Here is a 27,770-nt window from a genome sequence, read left to right on the forward strand (position 1 = left end):
ATTTTGAAAACCTCCCTGGTCCTTTTAGTATTTGAATCTATTGGGTAGGCTAAAGTGGGCCATCGTAATGTTTGTAGAATTAAAAAAAAGCTTGATTTAAATATAATGCTTTTGGCAGTACATTGCATCTAACCATTTCTTTGGTGTACCTGGTCCAAATGAATTGTTATTTCTGATTTTCCATAACAATGAGAAATTTTGGAGGAGTTATCCACGGCTTCTAAACCAATAAAAGTCAAAGGTAGTTGCGTTTGACAAATATAATAATACTATGCATGATGGTATATTATGCATAAATGGTGAAATAGCAAAGCAAGTAGATGAATATGCAACTTGTTACAATATTTACTAAAGATGAAAAATGTTAGCACTGTTCTAGTCAAGCTGTGAGCAAATCTTATAACCAATTCTTTTTGTAAATCTACATATTATTGCAGACTTTACAAAGAGCACAAAATGTTTTAGATATTACCATCCTCACCCAGTTTTGGGATTTTAACCTTACAAGAACCGCCTCTGGGTACAGTGATAGTAGTTAAGAAAATGCTTATGGTGCTTTCACCTTTCCATATGCTTGAATGTCTGTTGTGCTCATTTCTATCCTCTAATTCAATATTTCTCAACTTCAGCAAGTTGAAGATGTGTGGACTTCAGCTATCAGAATTTCTCAGCCAGCCTTCTGATTGAGGAATTCTGGAAGTTGAAGTCCACTAATCTTAAAGTTGACAAAAGCCTTGATGTCATGCTTGTCATGGAATATCCTTATCCATGCCCTCTCTAGGATCAAGAGGGAATTATGAGAAGAACATTTGCACACAGGAGTAGATAAACAGTCTTTTGATGTTTTAAAATATTACCATACTTTTACACACAACATTATAGAAGCAATTTAATGCAATGGATGATATATTTGTGGAATTAAATAAATGTAGTAAAGAAACATTTACTGTTGGAAAGTGAGGAACTGATCACATGGTCACAGCTGGAGCAAATGTAAATCGTTCATTATATTATTATAGGTGGCATTTCCTGATTCGTCAAATGACATCATTGCTACCCTTTTGAGAAGGAAAATTAATCTATGGATCATGCCTTTTCATAACAAATAGAGAAGAAAAAAATATCACAGAAACAAGCAGCAAAACAAGCAGCTACAATCTTTTAAGTACGATGTAGAACAAGTAGCACAAAAAGTTAGAGAAAATATTTAATACAGTCTTTTTCCATTTGGTGCCCTGGAGGCAGTGGTGGGTTGCCAGAGGTATGCCCCGGTACGGGCGTACAGGAGCCAGCCCAGAGCACCGGATACCGTTCCAGTATGGTGCTCCGGAGGGCCCAACCGCCCGCGCTCCTTGTGCTTTAAAGATTTTGTGCTGGCGCGCACATGCATAGCACATACAGCGCCTGCGCGACACTCCGTGGAGTAGCTAGTGTTGTGGAGCATTGCGAAGGCGCTAGAACGCACGGACGTTCTAGGTATTTTGAGACACTTACTCTCGAATTTTTCACAACTGTCAAAGATGGCTATAAATTTCAGAAATTCAATTTCAGACCCAAACATATTTGAGAGCAGAGTGGACACAATTACTCTCAGGAACATCTGCAATAAACCACAAATCTGTCACATTGCAGGAAAGAGATAAGCTTTTGCTCTGTTTTGAGACAACGAAGTGTGGAACCTGAAATAAGTTTGTTTACCTTCCCAAATCAACCAACAGACTTGGAGCTGTTTCTGAACTATTGCATGGAACATCTTCCATGATACTTATTTTTGTTCCTAAATTGCTATCACGATTTGCTCATTTTTATGAAGCATTATAACAATCTAAATACCAGGTGTTGAACATATAAAATTGCAATCATTTATGAGACATTTGCAAAACTATCCTCATATGTCACTGGAACTTTCATAGATGAAAATAAGCTTATGAAGGGTAAATGTTCCAATTTTCTTCCCGTTCTGTTATTTTAACCCGTGTAAAAAAATATTAATTGCTACCATGGATATTAGAAATTGAGAAACTCATGACAGCTGCAGACTGTTTTTCATGTTAAGCAAAGGAACACATATCATCAGGTTTTTTGTTATAGAAACCTATATTTCAAAAGAAAAAGAGCACCTGTTAAGTATGAAAAGTGAGAAACAAGAGAAACACAATTTGCTTGCTTGTTTCAAATGTTTCAAATGTTTGAGCTTTTCAAAGGTGTACACTTTGTTGTTTTACCACACCATGTGTCAGCAATAAGTAATGTACACGTGCCTAGAATATATTGATACCAACATGCCATTGAGGATATGCCAGAATCTATTACCGTATGAAAACTATGGAAAATTAGGACTAGAAATAACAGGTATTAATTGCAGCTACCTAGATTTCACTTTAATATAAGGAAAAGCTTTCTAGCTGTAAGAACTGTACAAGATGCCTTCATCCACTGGAGGTTTCAGTAGAGGCTAGAAAGCACCTCTCAAAGGTAGTTTAATTGATTTTCATGACTATTGTAGAATTTTAGATTACTTATGGTCCCTTCCAACTCTAGAATTCTATGATTTAATGTTAAAAGAACACACACCTAGCCTATAGGGATTGAAGTCAGTGCAAATCAGATATCGGGGGGGGGGGATCGAAATCTTACTTTTAAAGAGGGAATATACGGTAAAATGGTTTTTATGGGATGTTTTTATGTTATCTTATCTCTAGGAAAGGTTAGGATGGAATGTCTAATAAACCCTGGGAAAGCCGGAGAGAAACCTGGGCTGCTGAAAAAGAGACATGTCAGCTCAGGGAAGAGGGAAGCTTGAGACTCAGAGCTTAATTACACAAGGTATAAGTTGAACTGGAGATTACTTTGGCAGGTTCTATTACATTGTCCTACTGCCAATAAGAATCTTTCCAGAAAGCCAAGGGGTTCTAGTTTCTTGAGTTTGGCAGCCTCACCGATAAGAGGTTTCTCAGCAAATGTTAAAAATCTACCTTGATTATATTAAAACAAAATTGTGCAAGATAGAATGCGATTGAAACATTTGGATATACATTTTTGCATTGGACAGTACTCATTTTCACTCAAATCTGCTTAAAATTGTCTTGTAAGTGGTCTGTGGATCCGTTTCAAAAACTCTAATAAAAGTCTCACTCCAGTCAAATAAAATGAATGGATAAGAAAATATGATGATACCTTATATTTTGTCCACTAGCTTACTTAATCTAAAATGGCCCATTCTTGATTGACCATAGTTCTCAAAATACTCAGGCTAAATTCTTTCCACAGTCATTAGTTAGAATTGCTAGTGATTGAATGAGGGCCACAGCATGTACTCTGTTATGGGATCTTGACCTGTTGGGACTGTTTTAGAAAATAAGTGGAAACCAAGTCAGTTCAACCATAAAGATTTGATAATGTTTATTTTTTTAAATATAGTACACTGAAAGAAATAGTCTTAATGAAGGCTACCAGTGACTGATGCATTACAAGTAGTCCTCAACTTACAATTATTCATTTAGTGACAACAGCATTGAAAAAAATGCCTTATGACTTTTTTTCACACATACAACCATTGCAGCATTCCCATGATCAAGTTACCAAAATTTATATTTATGATTGCTGCAAAGTCCCAGAGTCATGGGATCCCCTTTTGCGACCTTCTGACAAGCAAGGTCAATGTGGAAGCCAGACTCCGTTAACAACCATAATACTAACTTAACAACTGCAGTGATTCAATTAACAACTGTGGCAAGAAAGGTCATAAAATAGGGCAAAATTCATTTAACAACTTTCTTTCATTGCCTGGCAATGGCAATGGCAATTTTGGGTTCAATTATGGTCATAAGTGACCACATCTTTAAAGAGCTGGTAGTGAGAATAAAAGAATGACAAGGAGGACCTTCATTAGAAACATTGATCAGTGATGAAATTTCTGGAAATTGTTGTTTCCTTATCTTTTTTCTTCTTTTTCTTGTACAATATTATTATGCTATCTACTATGCTTCATCATTGGAAGAATTGTTATTGTGAAGTGTATTGGGCAGTATTAAAAGAACAAAAGTTGTTTTGACTTACAGTCACAATTGGAACCAGAACATCCAAGCAAGGCAATCTATAACTGAATCTATAATTTAGTTTTTAATAATATTTATAATCTGCCTTCCTAATTTGCCTTTAACCAAGCAACATTTTCCCCAGAAGAGTCCAATATTTGAAAATATGTTAATGTGATAGAGAAAGTAAAGAATAATGGTTGCTTGGCAGCTTTTAGATTTTAAAAGATATTAATTACCCTTAATTGTTTTCATGAAGAAGTATTTAACAGTTGCCTATCTCAAAGGGATAATGTGAGATTATTTTTTTTTTAATAAAATGAATGCAATATTCCTTCATGCTGTATAAAAATAGATAAACAATGAAGGGTAAAAACATACTATAATAGTTAAAGAATGCAATAGAAATGTCTGATTTGTTGTTCATTTCAAAATGAAGTGGGACATAGCCAATGAGTTAAAAGCTATGGGGACATTTTGTACATTTTTCCTATTCAAAAATAACAAGTTCAGAAGGATTTTATTTAGAAGGTGCTGTTTTATGTTTAAAATGCAACAGTGGATCAATATTTTTTTATAACCTTAACAATACTACAAATTCCCTCTTGGGTAACCATAAAACAAGACATTTTTCGATACCTAAGACCTACATGTCAGGTTTTAATACTGCCAAAGCACTAATGTTAGGATGAAGTGCTTTGGGATAATAAGTTAACAACTTAAGATCCTTCAAAGATATATCAAATGGTTATGTCTGATATACTTTTTTATTCCATTCTATCATGTCTGGTTCTCAAATTCTGCCTAGACAGTCCTTGCAGTTTTCTTGGCAAAATTTTTCAGAAGTGGTTCGCCATTATCTCCTTCCTAGACAAAGTGGCTGTCCCAAGATCACTATGGTTATGGTCTCCCTATTTTTCACCTGATGACTTAACCTAGAGTAAACTGTCTCCCTGTCTCTGTTTTTAGCCTGATGACTTAACCTATAGTGAACTGGCTCTCATTGGAGATATACCCAATGTATAAACTAGCAATTTCTAAAATGAATTCCTGATTGTTCAATCAGACAACACATTACAACCATAAACTTAATAATGCAGGCATTCCCATTAGTTACTACCGGTTCTGTGGGTGTAGCGTTATGAGTATGGCTCTGGGGGTGTGGCAGAGGAAGGATATTGTAAAATCTCCATTCCACATCACTCCAGGGGAAGGATACTGCAAAATTCCCATTTCCTCCCGATCAGCTGGGATTTGGGAGGCAGAGAATAGATGGGGGCAGGGCCAGTCAGAGGTGGTATTTACCGGTTCTCCGAACTACACAAAATTTCTACTACTGGTTCTCCACAACTGGTCAGAATCTGCTGAATACCACTTCTGATTCCCATATAACCCGTGTTCTTCTTGTTGCTGGGCCAAATTATTCAACCTCCTCTTTTTTCTTTCGTCTTGCTTTGAAGGCATTATGAATTGTGAATTGAGAAAAAGTAAACCTTGTCTCACTTTTGAAGACCAGTAAAATTCCTTCCTTCCTTCCTTCCTTCCTTCCTTCCTTCCTCCTTCCTTCCTTCCTTCCTTCCTTCCTTCCTTCCTTCCCTCCCTCCCTCCCTCCCTCCCTCCCTCCCTCCCTCCTTCCCTCCCTCCCTCTTCAGAGAACAGATTATTCAATTCTTTACTCCTATAAAATATGTTAGTAGGCATGATCTTGCTGTTGTAAGTATTAACACACCTCATTTTGTAGGAACAACTAGAAAAAGTGAAAAACTTTCCTTTTTGGTGGCTCATCTGTATAGCATGAACTTGCTATACTAGCATTGAGCATGTTCTCTCCACCCCCCAACTTCTACCACTTTTCTTGAAGGTCAGGATTACTTTTTGTACCCATGATTTGAAATGAACTTCATAGCCATGTATAAAACAACAATTTGCAATGAAAATAACATTCAAATTTAAACAAGCTACACAACATATAGTCTGTTTTAAAGAGCTGCTTTAGCAATACAAGTGTTTTCCATAATTTCTAAAATTCTCATTATTTACTACTAAAGTTCTGATCTTAGCAACAAATATAGCCAAAATATTTGCCTGAAATTCAACTGTGGTTTGTTTGTACTTTATACCTATCTGGCTATAAACATCAATTTTGACAAATTTATATTATTTTCTTAAAGGAAATGTTTAGAATTGTATCATTAATCATGTAACAGACTTTAATTAGAAGTGTTGGAAATTTCAGATATCACCTTCTGATTTTTTTTAAGACTTAGTGCTTTACTAGTTTTCTGCAGTAACAATATTCAATACAACAAACAATAGTTATTACAGTTTAAATACAAATATTCATTATGCTTTTGATAGATTACTGCAAGAATCACCATCATCTTAGAAGAAGTGTTTTTCCTGCTGTTTTGCAAATATTGTACCTGTTGTAGTACATTATCATTGCTTGAAAGGAGATAGTATTTCTTACTTTGTCTTCGATGGATCTAGATTTAAATCCACACAAATGGAATAGCAAGGACTTTCCTGCCTGCTTCTCCACATAATGGTAGATATTGAGAATAAGGCAAGTTATGGTGTTCAAAACTGAAGGGGGAAACGGATCCTCTAAAATCAGACGGAGATTTCCTTTGGTGAGCAGACTGTAGCATGGTGGGGGGAAAAGTCCAGTCCCTCCATTGCCTGCTTCTAAATATGGATCTAATTTATTATTTTTATTATATGCACATTATGCAGACTGAAAACTAATCTTGCATTAATCAACTGAAATTATTTAAGTGTAACCTTGAATAACACTTCCATGTGCATCAGCATGTGCCTTTGGTTTATTGCTTCTAACTCAAAAGATCACACTTTGGATCTTGGGCTTAAAATGAAAGGTATTTTATTTTTAGATGAATTATAGGTAAATTTTTAAAATAATCCCATGTTTAATAATCACTAAATCCCTTGAGTTAAATCCCTTTAATTCCCTAAATCCCTTTGGACATTCTGTCTCATCATACCATACTGTGACAGTACTGTACTGTTAGGTTGTGTTTTCGAAGGGTTTTTGGATATACCAGTGCCAGTGGCCATTACGAGATGCTGCAAGGCACTTGGCAAATATTACAGGGGTCAGCAACATGTCAGCTGTGTTTGTAAATAACCAAAAATGCATGACAGACTGCACTGATCCATCCAGAAGCACACATCTAGGATGAGCTAATGAATAGGATGTAGAGAATGCTTCATCACATGCAACTTTGGGTAGTCTCTTCCTTTTAGTGATTATAAATAGAGTTTCCAGGAAATTGCATTTACAGCTTGATAAGTTAAATTATGTATAATACTTATTTGAATAGTATAAGGTAATTTTTAAAATGGTTAAATTTTTAAAATTAACATGTCATATTGCTAAGAAATAAACACCATCCTATATGTAAGAAATATATCAAATCAAGTTGGGGAAATGCAAAGTCAAAGGCCTAACCAATTTTTAATGCGGGGAGGTTGTTGTCCTCCCCACCCCAACTAGAAATTAGTGAGTGATGATACATAATCAGAGTTCTTTCGAAGTATCTTTATTGGAAGAATCAAGTGCCAAAGCATTTTTGACATTTTTTTCCTCCATTTGGTTGCTTCTAAAGATCGTGATTGGCCAGTTCTAATATTATCACTTTTACTCATAGCTTATCAATAAATGTAAGCTTGGTTTACATCATTTGTAGAAATGGAACATATTAAGAATATTGTTGCTTATAAATTGAATGTACTATTGACTATTTATTTATATTTATATTATTTATTTATATTTCTCATTTTTACACTATCCATCTCTCTTAAAGAGCGACTCTGAGAATGTACAATGAAACATTGAAATATGAATATATATAATTAAATTGTTTTTAAAAATATTAAAAAATAAGGAGGCAAGAATAATTAACCCTGTTGACTATTACCATGTTGCTATTTAATTATTGTGAAATTATTATTAATATTAATAATAATATATGAATATGTATATTAATATAATATTATTTAATTATTGTAAGCTTCTCTTAGAATGTTATATTTAAAACAGCATTATATAAATGTATTCCATAAATATATAAAGAATGAAAATCAGGTGTTTTGTATTAAATTTAATGTAGTAAACCCAGCTTCTCAACATTTATTTCAAAATTATTGTATAACTTTACACCAAGTTTTAATAGCCTCACAAAAGTTGGGTTTTATTTCTGTTTGCAGTGTTTTCTGTTGATGGATAGGTTTGTACAATTCTTTTTTTTTTCATATTAGTAACATTTTATTGCTACTGTATGACATTTCAGTTAGTCTATATCAGGGGTATCAAACTCAAGGCGTGGGGGCCAGTTCTGGCCCGGAGGGTGCTTAGATCTGGCCCAGGAGGCCACCCTGGAAAGAGCAGAAGACCTGTTTGCGGTGCCTCTGCCAGCAAAAACAGCTCACAAAGGCTGCATGTGGCACTCCCAAGCTCTGTTTTCACTGATAGAGGGTTGCAGGAGGCAGTCGTAGCCAAAAATGGAGCTCAAGCGCCCGTTTTCGCTGGCAGAGAGCTTAGGCCACCACAGACACCCCTGACATGAGTGACGTTGAGCTGGCCCCACCCATCCTGGCCATGTCCATTCCCCCCCCCCCCCAACGAGGTCAAATACAACCCTGATGCAACCCTCAATGAAACCAGTTTGACATTCCTGGTCTATGTAATGTAACTGTACATAAGGGGTTCGACTCACATGGAATTTATAGTAGAACCTGTAGTTAGTAGTACTGCTAGAGGCACACCCTGGAATTATTCTTACAGAGAATAGCATTCTGTATATCTGCTTTTGGTCTGGTGATGCTTTATTTCTCTCACAAAAACAGAAGTTGGAATGAGTTCCTCAGTACTGAGTTCCAGGTAGGGTTAATTCTTAATAGAAGATTGCCAGAAAGTAATAGTGAAAGTTTTCAGTGCCTAGAGGTCAAACTCCATTCTAAATAGAAGCTGGGTGTATAGGTTAGGAATTATTGATCTACTTTGCAGATTGTTAACTGGAGGCATTTTAGTTCTAACAACTGCCTTTGTTAGGATTGATGAAATACTTGAGGCTTTTTTGTTCTTTAATTGTCCAAGAATGTGAATAGGCATCCACAGAGATTATTACATGTTAAATCAGGGTCAACAATGTTAACTAGAGAAAAAGGATTTTTATTGAATGTGTATTGTTTATTTGTTCTAGAATATATTGCTAGATATCCAAATTAACAAATTGGTTTTAATAAATTAGCAGTTGTTTTTGGCCTTTTCTCTGTTGCTTGTGCATAGGACAACGACAAATACTGCCAATATTACATTCATAAACAAGACAAGCTGTTGTTCGCACTGCACTCATAGCTACTAGCATTGACTATAAAGTCATGGTCAATCAGCTTGTAATATTCCGGAATGTTGACGGCTTTGGGGCAACTTCTGATAGATCTACAGCTGTTATCATATCTCTGCCAACCTCAGCAACCTAAACCATTTTTCAAAGAAAAAAAGTGCTTTTTCTATGTATTCCAAATAAATAAGTAGATATGTTAAATCTCAGATTATTGAGGCAGACCAAGCCTTCTGTAACCTAAAAAGGCCATTGTGAATTTAAAGATAAGGTTGGCATTCCACCTACTAGAAATAAATATAAAGTGTAAATAATGTAAGCCAGTGAAGATATTATTTTGCCTTAGAAACTGTTAGGGTGATATTCCAAATTTGATTGGTATAACTAGTTAAAATGATAACACAGGGACTTGTTTCTTTCAAAATATTTCAAAAAGTCAGCCAATTCAAATTAGCACACTTTTTGTGTGGTTTCTGAAGATGAAGAGTAGAATTTTGTGTATTTAAAATAAGGTTGAATTAACCTAGATTTATAGCCTCTGTGCCCATTAACTTCATTTAATCCAGCCTATTCTCGTAGAAGTAGTTGTACTTTATTAAGAAGGGCTTTCTTTGAGGTAATTGTGTGCTGGGTTAGGTTGAGAGTTCCGTTTTATTGGTTTTCATATGGATAATTTGTTGTGTGTATTAAATTCTTTAATTTAAAGAAGTTGAGCATTCTTGGATCCTGCCCTCTTTATAACAATAATTAGCACTATCTTAATTGGGCAGATGTTAAGATCTAGTGGAAATATTGCAAAACACAGATTGGTTCCAAAATGAATATGAGGCTATTATGACTAGGCTGATTCTTTTTCTATAATGGGGAAGTAGTTACTAATAACATCTTCTCCTGTCATGTTTAAAATATCTCAGGGTGGTTAGGGAACTAATAGGTGTGGTAATGGGAGATGTAACACTATTTTTAATCAAACCTCTTTCATCCAGTTAAATCTAATGTGAGCTGCTGAGGTCATAGAAATTGATAATCTTACACTCATATGACTTGAAAACAATATTCTTTAAGAGGCAGGCTTGATCTGAATGATATGCAGAGTGTTATCCCATCAGCATTGCAAGTGGGCTTTGGAAACTTTGAATTCAACCACTTATGCTTTGTTTTATACTGAATTATTTATATTAATATTGGATATAAGAAATGCAGAACTAAACTATGCTATTTTAAAACGAATATCCTGTTTGGTTTGAATCTTGACTGGGTAAGATAATCAGAGCATTTTCATTAAATGAGGTCCTCACTTAACAACCAAAGTCATTCTGAATTTACAAAAGCAACTGGGTCTGCCAAGATTGCTATTGTGAAGCAATGCAGTGATGTGATGTCACACTTTATGACCACGTTGTTTAGTAAAGTAAATTTCATTTCCAATTGTTGTAACTCAAGAATTACCTTTTTTTTCTTTTTTTCAAAGCCCTGCAGTTTATAACTGCAGCATTAAACCAGAGTCATAAGCAGTTTGTATTGGGCATTTTCAATGACAGTATATAATTACCGTATTTTTTGGAGTATAAGACATACCTTTTTTCCTTAAAAAAGAGGTTGAAAATCTGGGTGCATCTTATACATCAAATACAGCATTTTTTGCCTCCCGAAGCCTTCACCAAAATGGCCATGCATACCCTTATGGAGGCTTTCAGAGAGCTCCTGGGGGCTTGGGGGGGGCAAAAATGAGCAAAAATGGCCCTTTTTCTACCTCTCCCCCAGCCCCCAGCAGCATTCTATAAGCCTCCATAAGGCTATGCATGCAATTTTTGTGACAAAAAACAGGCCCGTTTTTATGAAAAGTGGACTGTTTTTTGCTCGTTTTTAGCTCCTCCCCCCAGGAGCACTCTACAAGCCCCCCCCAAGGCTTTTTATGCCTTTTTTTTAATAAAAAGTGGGCCATTTTCGCAAAAAACGGGCCGCTTTTGGGAGGTTTGCCGAGTGCAAAAACTTTTTTTTCCTCCCTTTTGGAAAGCTCTTTAACTGATTATGAGAATTACATTGATCAAGTCCTGTGCCAGCAGAAACAAAGTCTTAGGTGCTGCAGATTGCCAGTGATTTCCTTCTCCACCACATGGATAAATACACCTGGAAACATCTACCTACCTACCTACTCTCTCTCTCCCCCTACCTATCTACTGTATTTATCTCTCTATTTCTCTATCCTTCTACATACCAATGTACCTACCTACCCTCTCTCTCCCTACCTATCTACTGTATTTCTCTCTCTCTTTCTATTTCTCTTTTTCTCTATCCCTCTACCTACCTACCTACACCTTCTCTCTCTCCCTACCTACCTACTGTATTTCTCTTTCTTTCTCTATATATCTCTCTCTCTATCGCTTTATCAACCTACCTATCTACATACCTACTTAACTACTCACTTTCTCTCCCTACCTACCTACTGTATTTCTCTTTCTCTCCCTCTCTATCCCTCTCTCTACCTACCTGCTTTTTTTAAAAAAAATGCCTCTTCAAAACCTTGGTGCGTCTTATACTCCGGTGGGTCTTATCCTCTGAAAAATACGGTAATAACTGCAGATAGAAAGCATTTTTTTTAAAGGCAGTGCACCATTGGACAGATCATGCTGGAGAAAGTTATTTATGTGGTTACTAAGTGTCAATACTAACTTGATAGCACATAAAAAGTCCAAATATAGATTTATATGCGTGTGTAAATGCCATCAGCTTTGGCTAACCCAATCCTGTAATTTAAAAACAGCTTGGTTTACAGCAAGAAGTTATGAAGACTATTGGGATATGCATAGTTAAAAAAGAAGAAGCTAGATATACAGGTTTATAGTGTAGCTATTCTGCATGTGAATTAGTAATCTTCTTTTAAGGATTTATACTATTGTTCCTTCCATTCCAAAGATTTTAGAGCATATCACTGTTTAAATATGTAAAACTCCAAAAGGCTTGTGCTGAAAGTATTTTATGGATTAATTGTCTCCGGGAGATGTTTTTATGTCATAAATTTCAATTTTCAGTTTGTCATTCAGCAACTGAATATATTTGTGTTTGCAAAGATCACATGGCTTCTTTATCATTCTACAAAATGTTTACTCTGTGTGGGGATGTGTTGTTTTCAGTATTGTGTTTATCTTATAAAATCCACTGTATTCATACAATTAAGAGTTTTCTGTCCTGAAAATATGCAAGCTGTGAGAATATTCACTGTTTCTCTGTCTCCTATCATTCTTTGTTATGTGACGTTCTTTAGAATGCTAAAAGCAGATTTTAAAATATATTTTGAGTGAAATGCAATCATAGCTATCTACCCTATCTAACTACCTATATTCCTTTATCCTGGGAGGAAAACAAAGCATTTCTTCTAATTCAAAGCACACATTAAACTTAGCTTACTTGGGCTGATATTCAAATATGAACTCTTTTGATAACCTGATTCCACATAAACGTCCTCAAAAATAGCATGATAACATGAATTGCAGAGGTTTCCTATTTTACACTGTAGGCTATGTAATAGGAGGGAAACACATCGTTACCAATACTTTGCATGCAAATTTTCAATAAAAATACTAATAAAGGGAAATTGTTTAAGAACCTGTATTTTTTTAGAAAGCATTTCAAGAAATTTATGCTGTACCATAATTCAAGCTTTTCAAGCAATACATGCTGTATATAGTATACACTGTAGTGTAAACAGAAAAAATATATGATATCTTGCTATCTTAAGTAAGTGAGAAACAAAGTTCATAGGAAAGATACACACACTGAAGAGAAAGGGAGACAAAGATTGAACTTCTGTTATCAGTTGAATTGAGCAATGGCTATCCACTTGGATGATCAGGTTCAGTCCTCATAGTGAAAGAAAAAGGGAAGGATGTGAATACATTTTACCATCAGTAAATAATTCCTTTTATGGTATGTATGTACGTATTTTGCCATCTGACATTGCTTTTCAGAGAAGAACTCATAGGAACATTTAATGCAGCATTACTACTGCTGTCCTCAGCACTGTGTACAAATGTGCCGTCTGTTCTTCAGTTGATGGGTGCATTGAATAGTTGATGAATTTCAGTCCTGCTAAAGTTTATCTGACTTAGGCATTCTGTAATGACATAAGACAGATAGAGAGTTCCTTGATTCAAGGCTGATTTTTGCTCTAGATTGAGCTACAAGGGTGAAGTTAGTTCCTTCAACCTAAGTTTTTATTTGTTTAAAGGATGAGTCCAAGGTGTGAGGGCAGGGGCTTGGTATAGAATAACTGTCCCCTAACTGGCGCCCTTCAAATATGTTGGAATTAAAGGCCATAGGAGGCCTGAAAGTAAGAGGACAGAGATTATGTTAATGATTTAAGGTAAATTGTTTTTGTGCTGCTTTTCTACAAATTGATAGGCTCTGCCACCCCCAAGGTAACTAGAGGATTGATGAAGCTGCCATATAATTGAGTTAGACCTTTGGTTTATTTTGCCCAACAGTATCCATGCTAGTATTCTTTTCACACATGAGATTTTTTTTTAGTTCAAAACATTCATTTGAGAGACCAATTCTTTATATTTTGCCAAGCATTTTTGCAGTGTGATGTTGCTGCTGCAATTCACCTTGTCAGACTGCATCCAATTAATTGAAGACAATTATCAATAGTAACCAAACCTGATGTTTCAGATGTTTTAGATTTCTACTTATCTCCAGCCAACATATCCAATGGCAAAGGGATAGTAGAAAACTACTCTAAAAAACTCTTAAGGGTTCAAACGGGCTTTTCTCAGTTTGTTCAAGAAATGGCCAAGATTTGAATATGCATTTTTCTACTGCAACTTTGTGGCTTTTCCATGCTTCTCTCCCTATTCACAGATATAATTAGGAAGATGTTTCATTATTTTATATTCAAATCCAAAACACTGAATGTCCAAATGACAAGGACATGAAATCAAACAGATAATTTTCTTATTCAGTCACATATATATTCACATATATATTGAGGTCTACCCATTCATATTTACATGTGGGGAACCTGGTCATAAATTTGTGTAAATTGTGAACACCAGAAACTGTTTAGAAACACTGATAAAATACATGTAAGCAGCAATTTGCATGTAATGTGACAATAAAAAGAATTTTAATACCTCCTCACAAGATGGGGTTCCTCCCATTTAATCTGATTACCTAATGTGCAAATTATGTTTATCCTTATATATAAAACAATAGTGGTTTTATTTTTAAAAATAGTATTTCATAGAATTTTTTTAGAGATGCAGTTGAAACATTTTTTTCTTAACTATGTATTCCAGAAAATAAGCATTGTTAAATAAAATTATTTTAGTGGTTATTATATGACTTGTTCTCCCTCTCCCTCTACATCACATTTAATTTGTTTTGTGATAATCTCATTTTTTAAAAACGTCCTGGTTAGGGAAGGCATTGGAGGAATACACGTAGACAAATGTGACCATATTAATGCCTTAAGTTCCCATTCTGATATGATAATAGATGGGGAATTTTGCTTCTTACTCTTCCCTTTCTTTCCTAGCACGGCAATGTGTGTTTTGACCAACAAAGGTTGTAATGTGATCCAAATGTTACGTGCCTACAATTTCTTTAGTCAGAGACTAAAGCCATTGAACTGAGCATGTTATAGATTTCATGGTAGAACAAGTTTCTTATGTGAAGGCTTTTAACCATTGCGGAAACTATATATTCTGTTCCCTATAACTGAAGAACTCCCTAGTGAATAAATATGCATTTAAATATTTAAATGTTTAAATATTAAAATACTCTGAGGTTTTGATGATTGTTAAATTATTTTATCAAAAGAAGTTTGAAATTTGATGTGTATCTTTCATTGTCCCTTTTGTCAGCATTGCCTGTTGATTTGACAAAACTAGGCTGGCATCTGTGAAAACCACCCTTGAAAATGTACATCTAAAAGAACAAGTGTATCTTCTTTAATAAACTCCTTGGAAATTGAATGAGGGCATTATGTTTATTTGGGGTTTTTTTTGGTTTTGTACCTAACTCTTAAAACATAAAAGAGTTATTTTCCAGCTTATTATTATTTTGAAGCTGGCCTCCCAGCTTCAGCGGACCTTGGATGAAACTAATTACCTTGACCCATTTCAGTCCGGCTTCAGGCCTGGTTACATCACAGAAACCGCTTTGGTCGCATTGACCGATGACCTCTGGAGAGCCAGGGATGGAGGCCATGCCTCCATCCTGGTTCTCCTTGACTTCTCGGCGGCTTTCGATACCATCGACCATGGTATCCTTCTGCGACGACTGCGGGAGGTGGGGGTGGGAGGCACTGTTTTGCAGTGGTTCTCCTCCTACCTCTCGGACAGGTCGCAGTCGGTGTTAGTTGGAGGGCAGAGATCGACCCCTAGGCCCCTAACATATGGGGTGCCACAGGGTTCGGTCTTATCCCCCCTACTATTCAACATCTACATGAAACCGCTGGGCGAGATCATTCGGAGGCACGGGATAAGATACCATCAATACGCGGACGATACCCAGTTGTATCTGTCCGCCCCGTGCCAACTCAATGAAGCAGTGGATGTGATGAGCCGGGGCCTTGAAGCCGTTAGGGACTGGATGAGGGCTAACAAACTGGTACTCAACCCGGATAAGACCGAGTGGCTGTTGTGTTTCCCTCCCAATAATTTGGCAAGTGTTCCATCACTCAGGCTGGGGGGTCAAACACTATACCCCTCAGACAGGGTTCGCAACTTGGGAGTCCTCCTGGACCCACAGCTGACCTTTGATTACCACCTGTCGGCTGTGACCAGGGGGGCATTTGCCCAGGTTCACCTGGTGCACCAGTTGCGACCCTACCTGAACCGGGAGGCTCTCACAACAGTCACTCGTGCCCTTGTGACCTCAAGGCTGGAATACTGCAACGTGCTCTACATGGGGCTGCCCTTGAAGAGCATCCGGCGACTTCAGCTAGTCCAGAATGCGGCCGCGCGAGCGATTGTGGGTGCACCTCGGTTCACCCACATAACACCTATCCTCCGCGAGCTGCGCTGGCTACCTGTTGATCTCCGGGTGCGCTTCAAGGTGCTACTTACCACCTATAAAGCCCTTCATGGTAGTGGATCTGGGTACTTGAGAGACCGCCTCCTGCCAGTTACCTCCTCGCGACCAATTAGATCACACAGATTAGGCCTCCTCCGAATCCCATCTGCCAGTCAGTGTCGACTGGCGACTACGCGGAGGAGAGCCTTCTCGGTAGTAGCTCCGACCCTTTGGAACGATCTCCCCATGAAGATCCGTACCCTCACCACCCTCCAGACCTTCCGCACAGCCCTTAAGATCTGGCTATCCCGTCAGGCCTGGGGTTAGATTGGAATCCGTCCCCACCCGAATGATGAATGTTGTGTTCTATTTTTAATTATGTATTGTTTTATGTCTCACTGTTTGTATTCCCCTCCCCATGAATTGTAAGCCGCCCTGAGTCCCCCCCAGGGAAAAGGGAGGCCTATAAATAAACTTTCCTAATCCTAATCCTAATCCTTGCAAGTTGGAGATGCCAATTAGTATTTGTTTCCATTTACATATTTCAGCAAATATAGAAATTTCAAACCATGTAGATTGAATTTAATCTTTTATAAAACTTCAAGGTTTTTTTAAATTAAATGATCAAATTTGTTCCAGGAAATTTAAATGAAGGAATTCTGGATGCTACCTGTGAAGTAATTATACATATCAGTTATTTAAAGTCAGAATAATCTATTTTGTGGTGAGGTTATTGGGGGAAGGGGAAGGGTTTTTCATCTGGGAATTTTAGTTATATTTTGTTTTATCTCTAGAGTAAGGTGACCAGATGTCCCCCTTTTGGCGGGACAGTCACAATTTTTAATAATTTGTCCCATGTCCCGCGGCGTGTTCAAAAAGTCCCGATTTTCCAAAAGAAAGAAAAGACGCCGAATCATCAATTTTAAAAAGGATGCAGTTAAAAAAAAGCTTTTATTTCTCTGAAGTGTCATTCCCAATGTGGCCTTTAGAGGGCAGTGGTTTCCCTCCCTCCACTCGGCTTGCTCGCAGCGCCCGACGAGGAGCGAGGCTCCCTCACCTCCTGCATGTGCGCACGCCGATGTGCGATGTTTTTGCGACAGCCGTCCGGTGGCCTCAGGCGGGGGGGGGCTTTCTGGCAGCGGCAACGCAGCGAGGAGGATGCTCGGTCCCGGGCCAAGCAGCTCAGCCATCGGAAGTTTTTTTCCCCCGCTTCTCTCGGGCGCCGCTCTCCCTGCAGCCATGCCGTACAAGCCGCTGTCAGCAACCTGGTCCGGGTGAGCCAAGGGGAGGCAGGCGGGGATCCGGTTGGGAGAGGTTGGCAATGGGGGTGGATTTTGAAAGGGTTGGGGGAAGGCAATCGGGGGAAGGCTGCTTTGCAACTACCAGCAAAGTCCCGTCTAAACTTCTTGGTTCACCCTCCCCGGCCCAGAGCAGACTGTTCTCGGGAAAGCCGGGTTCTTCCTCCCTCCCTCCCTCCCTCCCTTCTCTTCCCTTCCTCCCTTTCGCCTCCCTACCCTCTGTCCTTCCCTCCCTTCTTTCCTTCCTTTCTTCCTTCCTTCCTTCGCCTCCCTCCCCTTACCATCCTGTAAACTGTTCAGAGAGGGCTGTAAAAGCACCATGAAGCGTTACCCCTGCCTCTGCTGCCGCCTCCGCCGTGCTTTTGAGGAGCCATGAGGCCGCAGGAGCTAGTAGAAAGCCAGCGGAGGGGGTGGGAGCAGGGAAAAAAAGGCCCCATGCTCCTCAAAAGCACGGCGGAGGAGGCGGCGGCAGAGGTAACGCTTCATGGTTTTACAGCCCTCTCTTTTCTTTTTTTTTACAGCTCAGGTGCTCCAAGCCCCCCCCCCCCCGCCCCGTCAATGGTGTCCCGCTTTACCCATCTTAAAATCTGGTCACTTTACGTCTAGAGTGAGACTTGATTTTGACTGAAATATTGGGCATTAATGTGTGTTCACCAATATTTCTCATTTTCTCATTAACATAAGGTAGGAGAGGTGGTAATGCCGGCTGAGGATCTCCTAATGAAAAGTAGGAGCCATTTAATGGAATTAAAAGCAAACTGCTTCCGTGGACCAAAATATTGTTATGTTTTTGTTGTTTGCTGAGTTGCTCACATCTATTTGAGCATCAGAGTAACATGTATCCTGAGGTGGGAAAACAACTATGATGTAATGTAGGCCCCGTGAATTTTTCAAGCTGCATGGTGATGCACTCCTGAGAATGGAATCAAACCATTAGTACATCATGGAGAATTATTGGGTCCAAAGAGGCACCCTTGAGAGATGAAGTCTTGTAATGAGAAAGTGGTAACGTTGTTCTAGTACTTGGGTTTTTGTTTTGTTTTTTGAAATGGCTAAAATACCTGAAATGATTTATACCCAATTGAGCTTTGCATTCCATCTGATAGGGTAAATGTTCTCAAGCCATTTATCATCAGTGGCTTTTCCAGATCTCAAAGGACTACATGGTGTGTATTTACTTTAAGTTGGCTAGGTCAAAGGAAATAAAATAAGAAAGCAAGAATAATTTATGATGGTGTGTGATGATAGCAAAATGTAAAAGCCAAACATAATTTTTTACGTTTTTTTTTAACCCTGCTAGTCTTTACTGCTAATAAAATATATATCATTAATTGTGGGGTTTTCAAAAATATAATAATCAAGGAAAATACAAGACTAATCTGTGTGGGTTATATTACTCCTGAGAATTGATATGGATTGGCAATGGGATGGGGAAATGGACTTCTCTCCATTTTTGTGATTAGATATGCCTCAGATTGCAAGAACAGGCATCTGGTCTTAAGTGCCCTGGCTGATCTTGAGTTTGCCTTTTAAAACATAGCTGTGTAACAAAGTGTAATTTGTAGCTGAGGCGGCATTCTAAAGATAGTTGGTCACAGAGTGTGAAGCCTCTGGAATGATCTTCTTCAAAATTGGGAGGGCCTACTTAAGCTTTGGCATTTCTTTATAGATTTATACCCTGTCCAATGAATACAGTAGTTCATGAATGTGAAATCCCTGCTGCAGTTGGTGGTAGTTTTGATCGGGATTGACTACTTTATACCAAACTCTTTCTTTTTATTTCATTAATCATGCAGGATGCAGATTTACATTTATGTAATGGGTATGCTTCTGCCTGTCTTTTCCTCAAGGACTCATAGCAGTGTATATTGTTTCTTTCTTTCTTTTTTTTGCTTTCCGTCTTTTATCCTTCTGAGATTGATTGGTCTGTGCACATTGACAAGATTACGATTCGTTTATTCGTTCTTTAAAAGTAACAATATCATTTTAGGAAAATGCCTCTTAAGTAGGTAGAGCTGATGCTGTTCATCACCCAAGAGTGAGTGAGTGAGTGAGTGAGTGAGTGAGTGAGTGTGTGTGTGTGTGTGTGCGCGTGTGTCTGTCTGTCCTTCCATTTATCTAACTATCATTTATCTGTTAGTCAATCACATTTCTAAGTTGCCCACTCAGAGCAATTTTGAGCATGATATAAAAAATCATTTCAATAATCGAAATCATAAAAAAAGGAAAGCCCAAAAGATATCCAAACAGAGAGACAGCTGATACAGTAACAGCAGAACCATCCCCACATGGTCCCACACTGTACCTTAGCTCAGTGCCTAAGCCTGGATTACACTTCTTCATTGCCGCACATCAGGGACCGTACCCATCTGTTGTTTGGGAATGGTTGCATAGATGTTGCATTTATATTTGTGCAAATGTAAGATTCTGGCTAGGGGGCGCTAAAACAACAAAGTACAGAACAGAAAGTTGGATCAACAAATCAGCCTGCAGGATGCACACCGCCACACAACCCGCAGTAGGGTTTTGGGAGGTCTGTGTGTCGGCTATCTGCAACCTACACTTACCCATCAGCCCCTTCACAGCATAGACATGCGACGATGCCAGCATACAATTGTGGGTAACTCTAAATCAAGCTTAAGGGAAGGGACAATATCTAAAAGAGAGCAGGAGTGGGCTGTTTGGATCTCTGGGAGCTTGCTTTTCAGAGGGCAGATTCAATACCAAGAAGGCACATTTGCTGGGTCTCATCAGATGACATCAACAGCTCTATCAGATTGTATTGGATGTGTGGACACTATAGTTGATCTCTCAGGTAACGAAGCCCTATGTCATTAAGAGCTTCACAGATGACAACTAACAATTTGAATTGCACCTTGATGCCTGCAGATAATTACTAATTTACATGGCAGAAGTGTCATATAGACATATCATGGCTCATGTGACTACATTCTGGACCACTTGAAGTTCTTTGAGCGAAGAGCAGCCCCATGTAGAGCATATTGATATAATCTGTAAAGTAGTGGCCTTATGTTGTCCTCTTCCCTCCTCCTCTTGTTACTTTGGAATGCTATATATAGTTGCCTAATGGTTGTTTCTAACTTAGTTTTCTAGTTTTCTTTGACTAGAAGTGTGAACAGCTTCCTTAATGTATAATATTGTTTACTTCCAGCCATATATAATAGTATAGTAATTATCTGCTTGGAGAAAAATACTTTTGGTTGTCTCTAACTTTAGAGGCAGATGTTCTACGGATAAATTAATATGACAGACCCTTATGTTGTTCTGTCATAGTTCCTTTAAATCAGTTTCTTTTATTGAACTCAATATGAAAACTTATTTTGATTGAATTGTACTTTAAACATTACATTTATGTGATGTCTTCTAGAGAGCAAAATCTATAAAAATCAAATAAATTGTGTTTTCTGTATTTATTTTATTTATTTATAATTTGTCAAACAAAAACACGAATAATATAAAAATAAAATGACAGGGGCGATAGGCACGTTAGTGCACTTATGTGTGCCCCCTTTACGGACCTCATAAATATGAATTTGTTTATGGATACCACTCTTTTTCTCAGTACCTGCGCACGCGCATGTTCTCTCTCTCTGTCTCTCTCTCTCTCACACACACATATGCACGGAGACCCCTTGAACTTATGACCACAACTGGGCCTGGAACTTTTGTTGTTAAATGAAGTGGCAAGTAAGTGAGACTTTTTTTGCCATGATTGTTAAATGAATCACCACTATCATTAAGTGAATCATGTGGTCATTAGGGGAATCTGGCTTTGCTTATTGACTTTACTTATTGGAAGGCAGCTGGGAAGGTTGCAAGTGTCAATCACATGACTCCAAGGATGCTGCAGCTGTTGTAAATACATGGTTACCAAGTGGCTGGATTTTGATCACATGACCCCAGGGCGACTGCGATAATTGTAAATGGAGGAACCAGTCATAAGTCAGTTTTTTTCAGTGCCAACATAAGTTGTAGTCATCACTAAACGAATGGTCATTAGTTGAGAATTGACTGTATGTGTATATAAATGAGAAACACTGAGACAAAGTCAAAGCCTAGGCAATTTCAAGCACATTGCATATATGACCAAATTATTAACCGTATCCTAAATTTTAATGAGATCTGACTTTGATTAATAGATATTCTCCTTTTGCCTTGCTTGCAGTTTTAATTAGTCTTTTTAAAATTAAACTTATTAATGAAACAAAAAGATTGAATCCCTTTAAACTGAGCTCCCTGCCTGAATTCTTGTCATGTACTTCTGCTTTTATCATGATCCTGTATGACACCTTTAAAAATGAACTAATTATCATCCAAGCTTTTTTATTAATATTGATTAGAATTTATGTATTTTATTTTTAAGATTCTCCAACAATTTGGAAAACGCACAAGAAAATGACCGTGCTGCTAATTGAAGCTTTTTATGGAGGTTCACATAAGCAGCTCATGGATCTTCTCCAGGAAGAAATAGGAGACTGCATCCTTTTTACTCTTCCGGCAAAGAAATGGCACTGGAGGGCAAGGACTGCAGCTCTCTACTTCATGCAGAATGTACCAGTCAGTGCTGATTACAGGTAAAGAGAGCTATGAACACCTTTCTAATGCTAAATGTGGAGTTTCAGATTGAGTCATAACACAATTCAGTAATTTCTGAGGTTACCCAGAGACAACATCCTGATTAAAAGATTGACAGGCCCAGTAGTTCCGAGAATGTCGTCAGTTTCAGTCTTAAGGTACTTGATTGAAGAACATTTCACAGCAAGGTTGTGAATAAAATGCAGAATAAAATACAGGAAGCTTTGAGCAGAGGTGATTGTGATGGTTGTGCTCTTAGGGCAGGGGTGGTGAACCATGGCCCTTTTATGACTTGTGGACTTCAACTCCCAGAATTCCTGAGCCAGCCATGGACTTAGTAACAGACTTGTTTTTTGTCCAAACAGCAGAATTTCTTTTAGTCTTCCAACATCTACCTTGGCGTCAAAGACATCACTTTTATCTGAAACATAACAAGCTGTGTAAGGTCAGGCAATATATCGAGAGAACCAAAAGGGAGGATTCCCATATGCCAGTAAAACATGTTTTATTGTTGACCCAATGCGTTTTGAAGTTAATCTTTTATCAAGGGCACAGTGTTTCCACTGGTCAGTTTTAATTAAATGAAATGCCTTTCTAGAAATAGAAAGATTTTGCTATCCTGCAAAAGGTGTGAAGAGGAGACAGGAGGGAAACTCTAGATATAGGTCCATCGGTCCAAAAAAGTGTCTCCCATGACCCTGCTAAGTATATTTCTGTTGGGGTTGGGCTACACAGATAGATTTCTAAAGATAAACTTTGTAGATAGGTTGGGTCATTTACTAACAATAAAGACTTAAAGACGTCAAGCAAAAGGGGCCAGAAAGGAAAAAGGAAATGTGATGGAGGTCCTCCTAACCAGCCAGATCCCATATAACAATTCTGTTTGGAAAATATCATTAGGTCTAAAGCCAGATTAGAATAGATTTAAAATATCCGTATCTCTAGGAAAATCTCTATCTGGGTTTTGTATTCAAACAATTTCTCCCAGTATACTAAATATTCTCTTAATATTGTTAGCTCAAAACAATTCAGTCTTAATAAACTGTGGGTTAAGATAATCCTATTATTGAATAGGGAAGATAACTTCTCCTACTAGGTAGAATTAGATAATGGTTTTCAGGCATCAGATATTGGGGTCAAAATGGGAATAGTAGCAAAACATTTGGAGGACAAAGTTATATCTTCCATGCTTGGTTTGGTTGGTTCTGCCTAAATGCATTGCCCCTATGGTGGTGGCTGTCTCTGGGCCAGTGTTGAAAGAAAATTCATCTATTAAGTGTGATCAGCTGCTCTACATGGAATATAACAAAGAAAATATTTAGTCATTCTTCTCAAGCAGCAAAATTCTATTGGCTGCTGCTGTGGATAATTCTCTATGTTTTTCATGTACATTGCTTGGAAGATTTGAGACCCAAGGAATGGACTCATTTTATCCCAGAATTTTGGCTTTTGCCTCTGTTGAGTTCAATTTAGCTTCAAGAGTTACCATTTTTAACTATTACTTTAAATAATCAGCCTACCTATGCATGTCCAAAGCATGATTTCTTAACTTAAGGAGCCCATATGTTTCAACTGATGGACTTTTTGTATTATGTTTTATGTCTTCATCTCCCATTACTAAATGTTTTCAATTTTTATTTGTAATGTATGTCAGACTTTTCACTGCCCAATAAATCTGGCTAAGAAGAAAATGAGCCCTTTTACTATTTAGGACATCTGTGTATGTATTGATTTTTGAAATTTATTTATTAGAACTTATTTTATATACTTCTCAGATAAAGACTCCCAGAGTTGCTTCCTAGCTTTATAGTTGCACCATGGAAAGACACAACACAAAAAGAATAATAAATTGGAAAGGAGAAGGAATCCTCAGATGCCAAGTTCGTGAAAGTTATAATTTATTCCTTTTCTATCCTTTCCCTTGAATGAAACACAGTCCAGTATTTTATTCCCCCACAACTCTAGGAAACAAGAAGCTTTGCAACAAGAACTACCAGTGAATTATGTAACAACAAAGTTGCAATAGCACTTAGACTTATATACCGCTTCACGGTATTTCACAGCCCTCTCTAAGTAGTTTACAGAGTCAGCATATTGCCCCCAACAATCTGGGTCCTAATTTTACTGACCTCGGAAGGATGGAAGGATGAGTCAATCTTGAGCCACTCAGGATCAAAACCCTGGATTGAACATTGAGTTAGCTGCAGTACCCTTCTAAATCAATGCTGTATTTTGTTCCTCTTACAGGATGCATGCAACAACAACAACAACAACACATTTTATTGATTAGTTGTCTGACCATATGAAAAACCTATAAAATCGATACAGAGAAAAATAGCAGGACATAGCCATAATAAATTGTCATCCTGTCCCTTACAGTTAGCATACAAAGACAGAAAGCAAAGCAGAAAACAATCTTTTCATTTATAGGAAACAGTTACTGAGCATGATAATAACTAGCCACAATTTTCAATCCTGCATTTAATTAGCTTTCTTAAGCAAAAGTTTTTGAAACTGATGATATTTTCCTGGTTTTTTTTTTTTGATACTTGTATTTGCTTCTCAAATAACTCTCATTTCTCTGTGATGAGATCAATATATATTGGTTGTCCAAGTTTGAGATTAATTATTTTGTGATCTAGGCTTCTCACATGTTGCTTCTAATCCCAAGAGTAGAAAGAGTTTTTGATTAGGTCATGTTTTGCAAGTGTAAAGCAGAATTAGACTCTTTATTTAAAATGCAAAGTGTCTATTCACTGAGTATTCTTTAGTTCTTCTAATGTCATATAAGCTGCCAAATATATATATTATAAAGGAGGTGATTAAGTGAGGATTTTTATTTGCTGGGCTTTTGAAACCATTCTGTTTTCTTGGACTATGCATGACATAATATTATGCATTTTTTTCTCCATCACAACCCTCCAACGTGTTGCAGTGTTATCTCAGTTCCTTCAAGTTCAACAGCCCAAGCTGTCCAGAGCTAGTTGCTTTAAGCTAATCAGACATATCTCATAGGCATACACCTCATTAGTTTACTGCACAGTTACTGTGACCTAAAATAACTTAATCCCAATTTGTTAAATAACCTGTATTTTAAAAGAAAGTTCTAGAACCTTGTAAACTTATTTAAAATTATCAAACTTGCAATCTGTCATGCAGTTCTGTTCAATATAGCACTCAGAAACATGGACAAATTAATAAAATAAAATAAAATCATTTAACCAGTTCAACATTATGAAGAACTAATGATACTGCTTTTTATTTTGATATTGATAATAGATAAGATGACATAGTTTTGTGTTGGTGTTGTCTTTAAGCATGTGGTTGTGGTAGTTCATCTGCAATTAATAAATTGAAGGTCCCATTAATTTTGAGGGAGGAACTAAGCACCTGTTTTATATTTGCTTACTAGTATCTGTAGGTCTTCCATGAGATAATTTTTGCTTGATCACATGTGATGGTGGTGGAGGTGATGATAATTAGCAATAATAAATGCTTGGACTATGCCTGCTTTTTAGTTCTGGGCTTTAACTGCCTTTGTGATGAGCTTTTTAAAAATCCATCGTTGATTCTGGAGTATGTAATAGCGAGCTTCCAAAGTCTTTAACGGGTGGCAGACAAAATTCAGTAACTAAGCAAATAAATAAATACATAGCAGTTTGATTTCAATTCCAGAAAGGAGCTTTGGGACATACATAAGTGAAATTGTAGCCCCAATGAGTGGAATATAAGTAGTTCAGTGTTCTGTACACCTTCGGTGTTTAGTCATACTGGCCACATAACCACAGAGATGTCTTCGGACAGCGCTGGCTCTTCGGCATTGAAATGGAGATGAGCACCGCCCCCCAGAGTCAGGAACGACTAGCACATATGTGGGAGGGGAACCTTTAACTTCGACCTTCAGACTTATAACCAAAATTGGTACAACAACTTCCTTTGCTAAAGAAAGCAGATATTAAGTGAGTCACACACAAGTTTACATTTAAAAAAAAGTTGCATGCTCTGGTATCCTGGCTTCTGTTGTGTTTCTAATACATTGTCATCTTTTGAAAGTGAAGTTATACCCTTAGTTTCATGTTGGGCCAATTTTACATAATTCTGTTTTTTTTTAAAAAAAATACAAAATAGCTTTTCTCTTTTCTTCTATGTTTGGCCAAGTTAGAACATATTCAGTTTGGAGACAATTAAATTCTCATCATCTTCAACATATGCAGATGGAGCTTATTCCTAAATAATCAGGAAAACAGGCTTCTCTTGGTATTGTCAGAAAGTCTTGTTCAAACCTCAAAAAAAAGAATAGTTTAAAGGATAATAAAAATAGACTGGCGTTTAAGCAGATAGATGCCTTATTAAAATACACATTGAGTAACCCATCTGTTGTTCTTTAGATTTAAATCTTCCCTTAAGCTTAGCACGAATCTTACTATTTGCTGAGTAGAAGAGAAAAGGTATGTTCCTCATATATTTAAATCTCCTGACTTACAATTATTCATTATTATGTCATGGTGCAATATGAAGGACTATCTTCAAAAGTTCGGGAGTGAAAGGTATTACATATGATGTGTCATGGTGCTTCTACACAATATTTTATAGTCCAACAGTTTAATGCTTTCTAAAATCCTTGATAATGTAGGGCAGCAGTTTTGTATGAATGTAGGCTATGGAAGATGATATCAGTGGATAATATACATTCAGTTATTTCCTGGTGTTGAAGTAAGTGAACAATATTGGAAACATAGGTAGATTAAATAGTCTGAATTTTCAGGAAAATTAATATGGATGTCAAGTCAATGGGAAGAAAACGAGATTACAAATGGCAATCATGTGACATATCTAACAACAATGTGGGATTTGCTTAATGGTGGCAACCTGAAATGCCAGGATGGCCACTAAGTCCCCTGACATTGTATGTCATTACTTAGTGATGGAAATTACCATTGTTAACTGAGGATTACTGAGGATTACCTGTAGGTGCTTCTCAACAATAAGATCGCATAATCCAAAACTCTCCTGATTTTTTTTTCACTGCCTTCCTAAATATCAGGAATCAAGGCACCCCTTGAATCTTTTGATGACCCAGAGGGTAGGAGCCACCATAGAGATGCATGAAACTATATATTCTTTTTTTATAGTAATTAAACATTATAAATGAAAAGATAAAAATGAATACAAACTAAAACAGAAACAGAAAATAGAAAGTGCAGAAGAGAATAGAAAGTACAGAAGAGAATAACTGGAAAAGAAAAAAAAATATTGTAAAGAAAAAGAAAAGTACATAAAGTATTTACTTCCCTCTTCATCACAAATTTTAAAAAAATCAGTACCTTATCACCTTTTCTTAAAATACAACAAAAAATCTCTTCTTCCCATATCTCATCACTTATCTATGAATAAATCTTTTAAGCCTTGTTCAGTTTTTGTTAGCAAAAGTCCACTATGGGATGCCAGAAATGATA

The 27,770-nt window shown here is 37.3% G+C and overlaps 1 protein-coding gene across 2 annotated transcripts in view; it reads left to right on the forward strand.

Moving 5' to 3' along the window:
* The window catches only part of GTDC1 (glycosyltransferase like domain containing 1), a 261,568-nt gene that overhangs the window by 61,196 nt on the left and 172,602 nt on the right, over positions 1–27,770 (forward strand). The window contains exons 1-2 of one of the 2 annotated variants that reach the window (XM_032222133.1): positions 194–241; positions 22,103–22,313. In XM_032222133.1, the coding sequence (XP_032078024.1) occupies positions 22,135–22,313 (179 nt within the window). In that variant the 5' untranslated portion in view covers positions 194–241; positions 22,103–22,134. Of the gene's footprint in view, positions 1–193; positions 242–22,102; positions 22,314–27,770 lie in introns of those variants that run through there. The other variant, XM_032222126.1, reaches the window with a different exon arrangement.

Source organism: Thamnophis elegans, chromosome 1, assembly GCF_009769535.1.
Source record: "Thamnophis elegans isolate rThaEle1 chromosome 1, rThaEle1.pri, whole genome shotgun sequence".
In the NCBI taxonomy this organism is placed as follows: domain Eukaryota; kingdom Metazoa; phylum Chordata; class Lepidosauria; order Squamata; family Colubridae; genus Thamnophis; species Thamnophis elegans.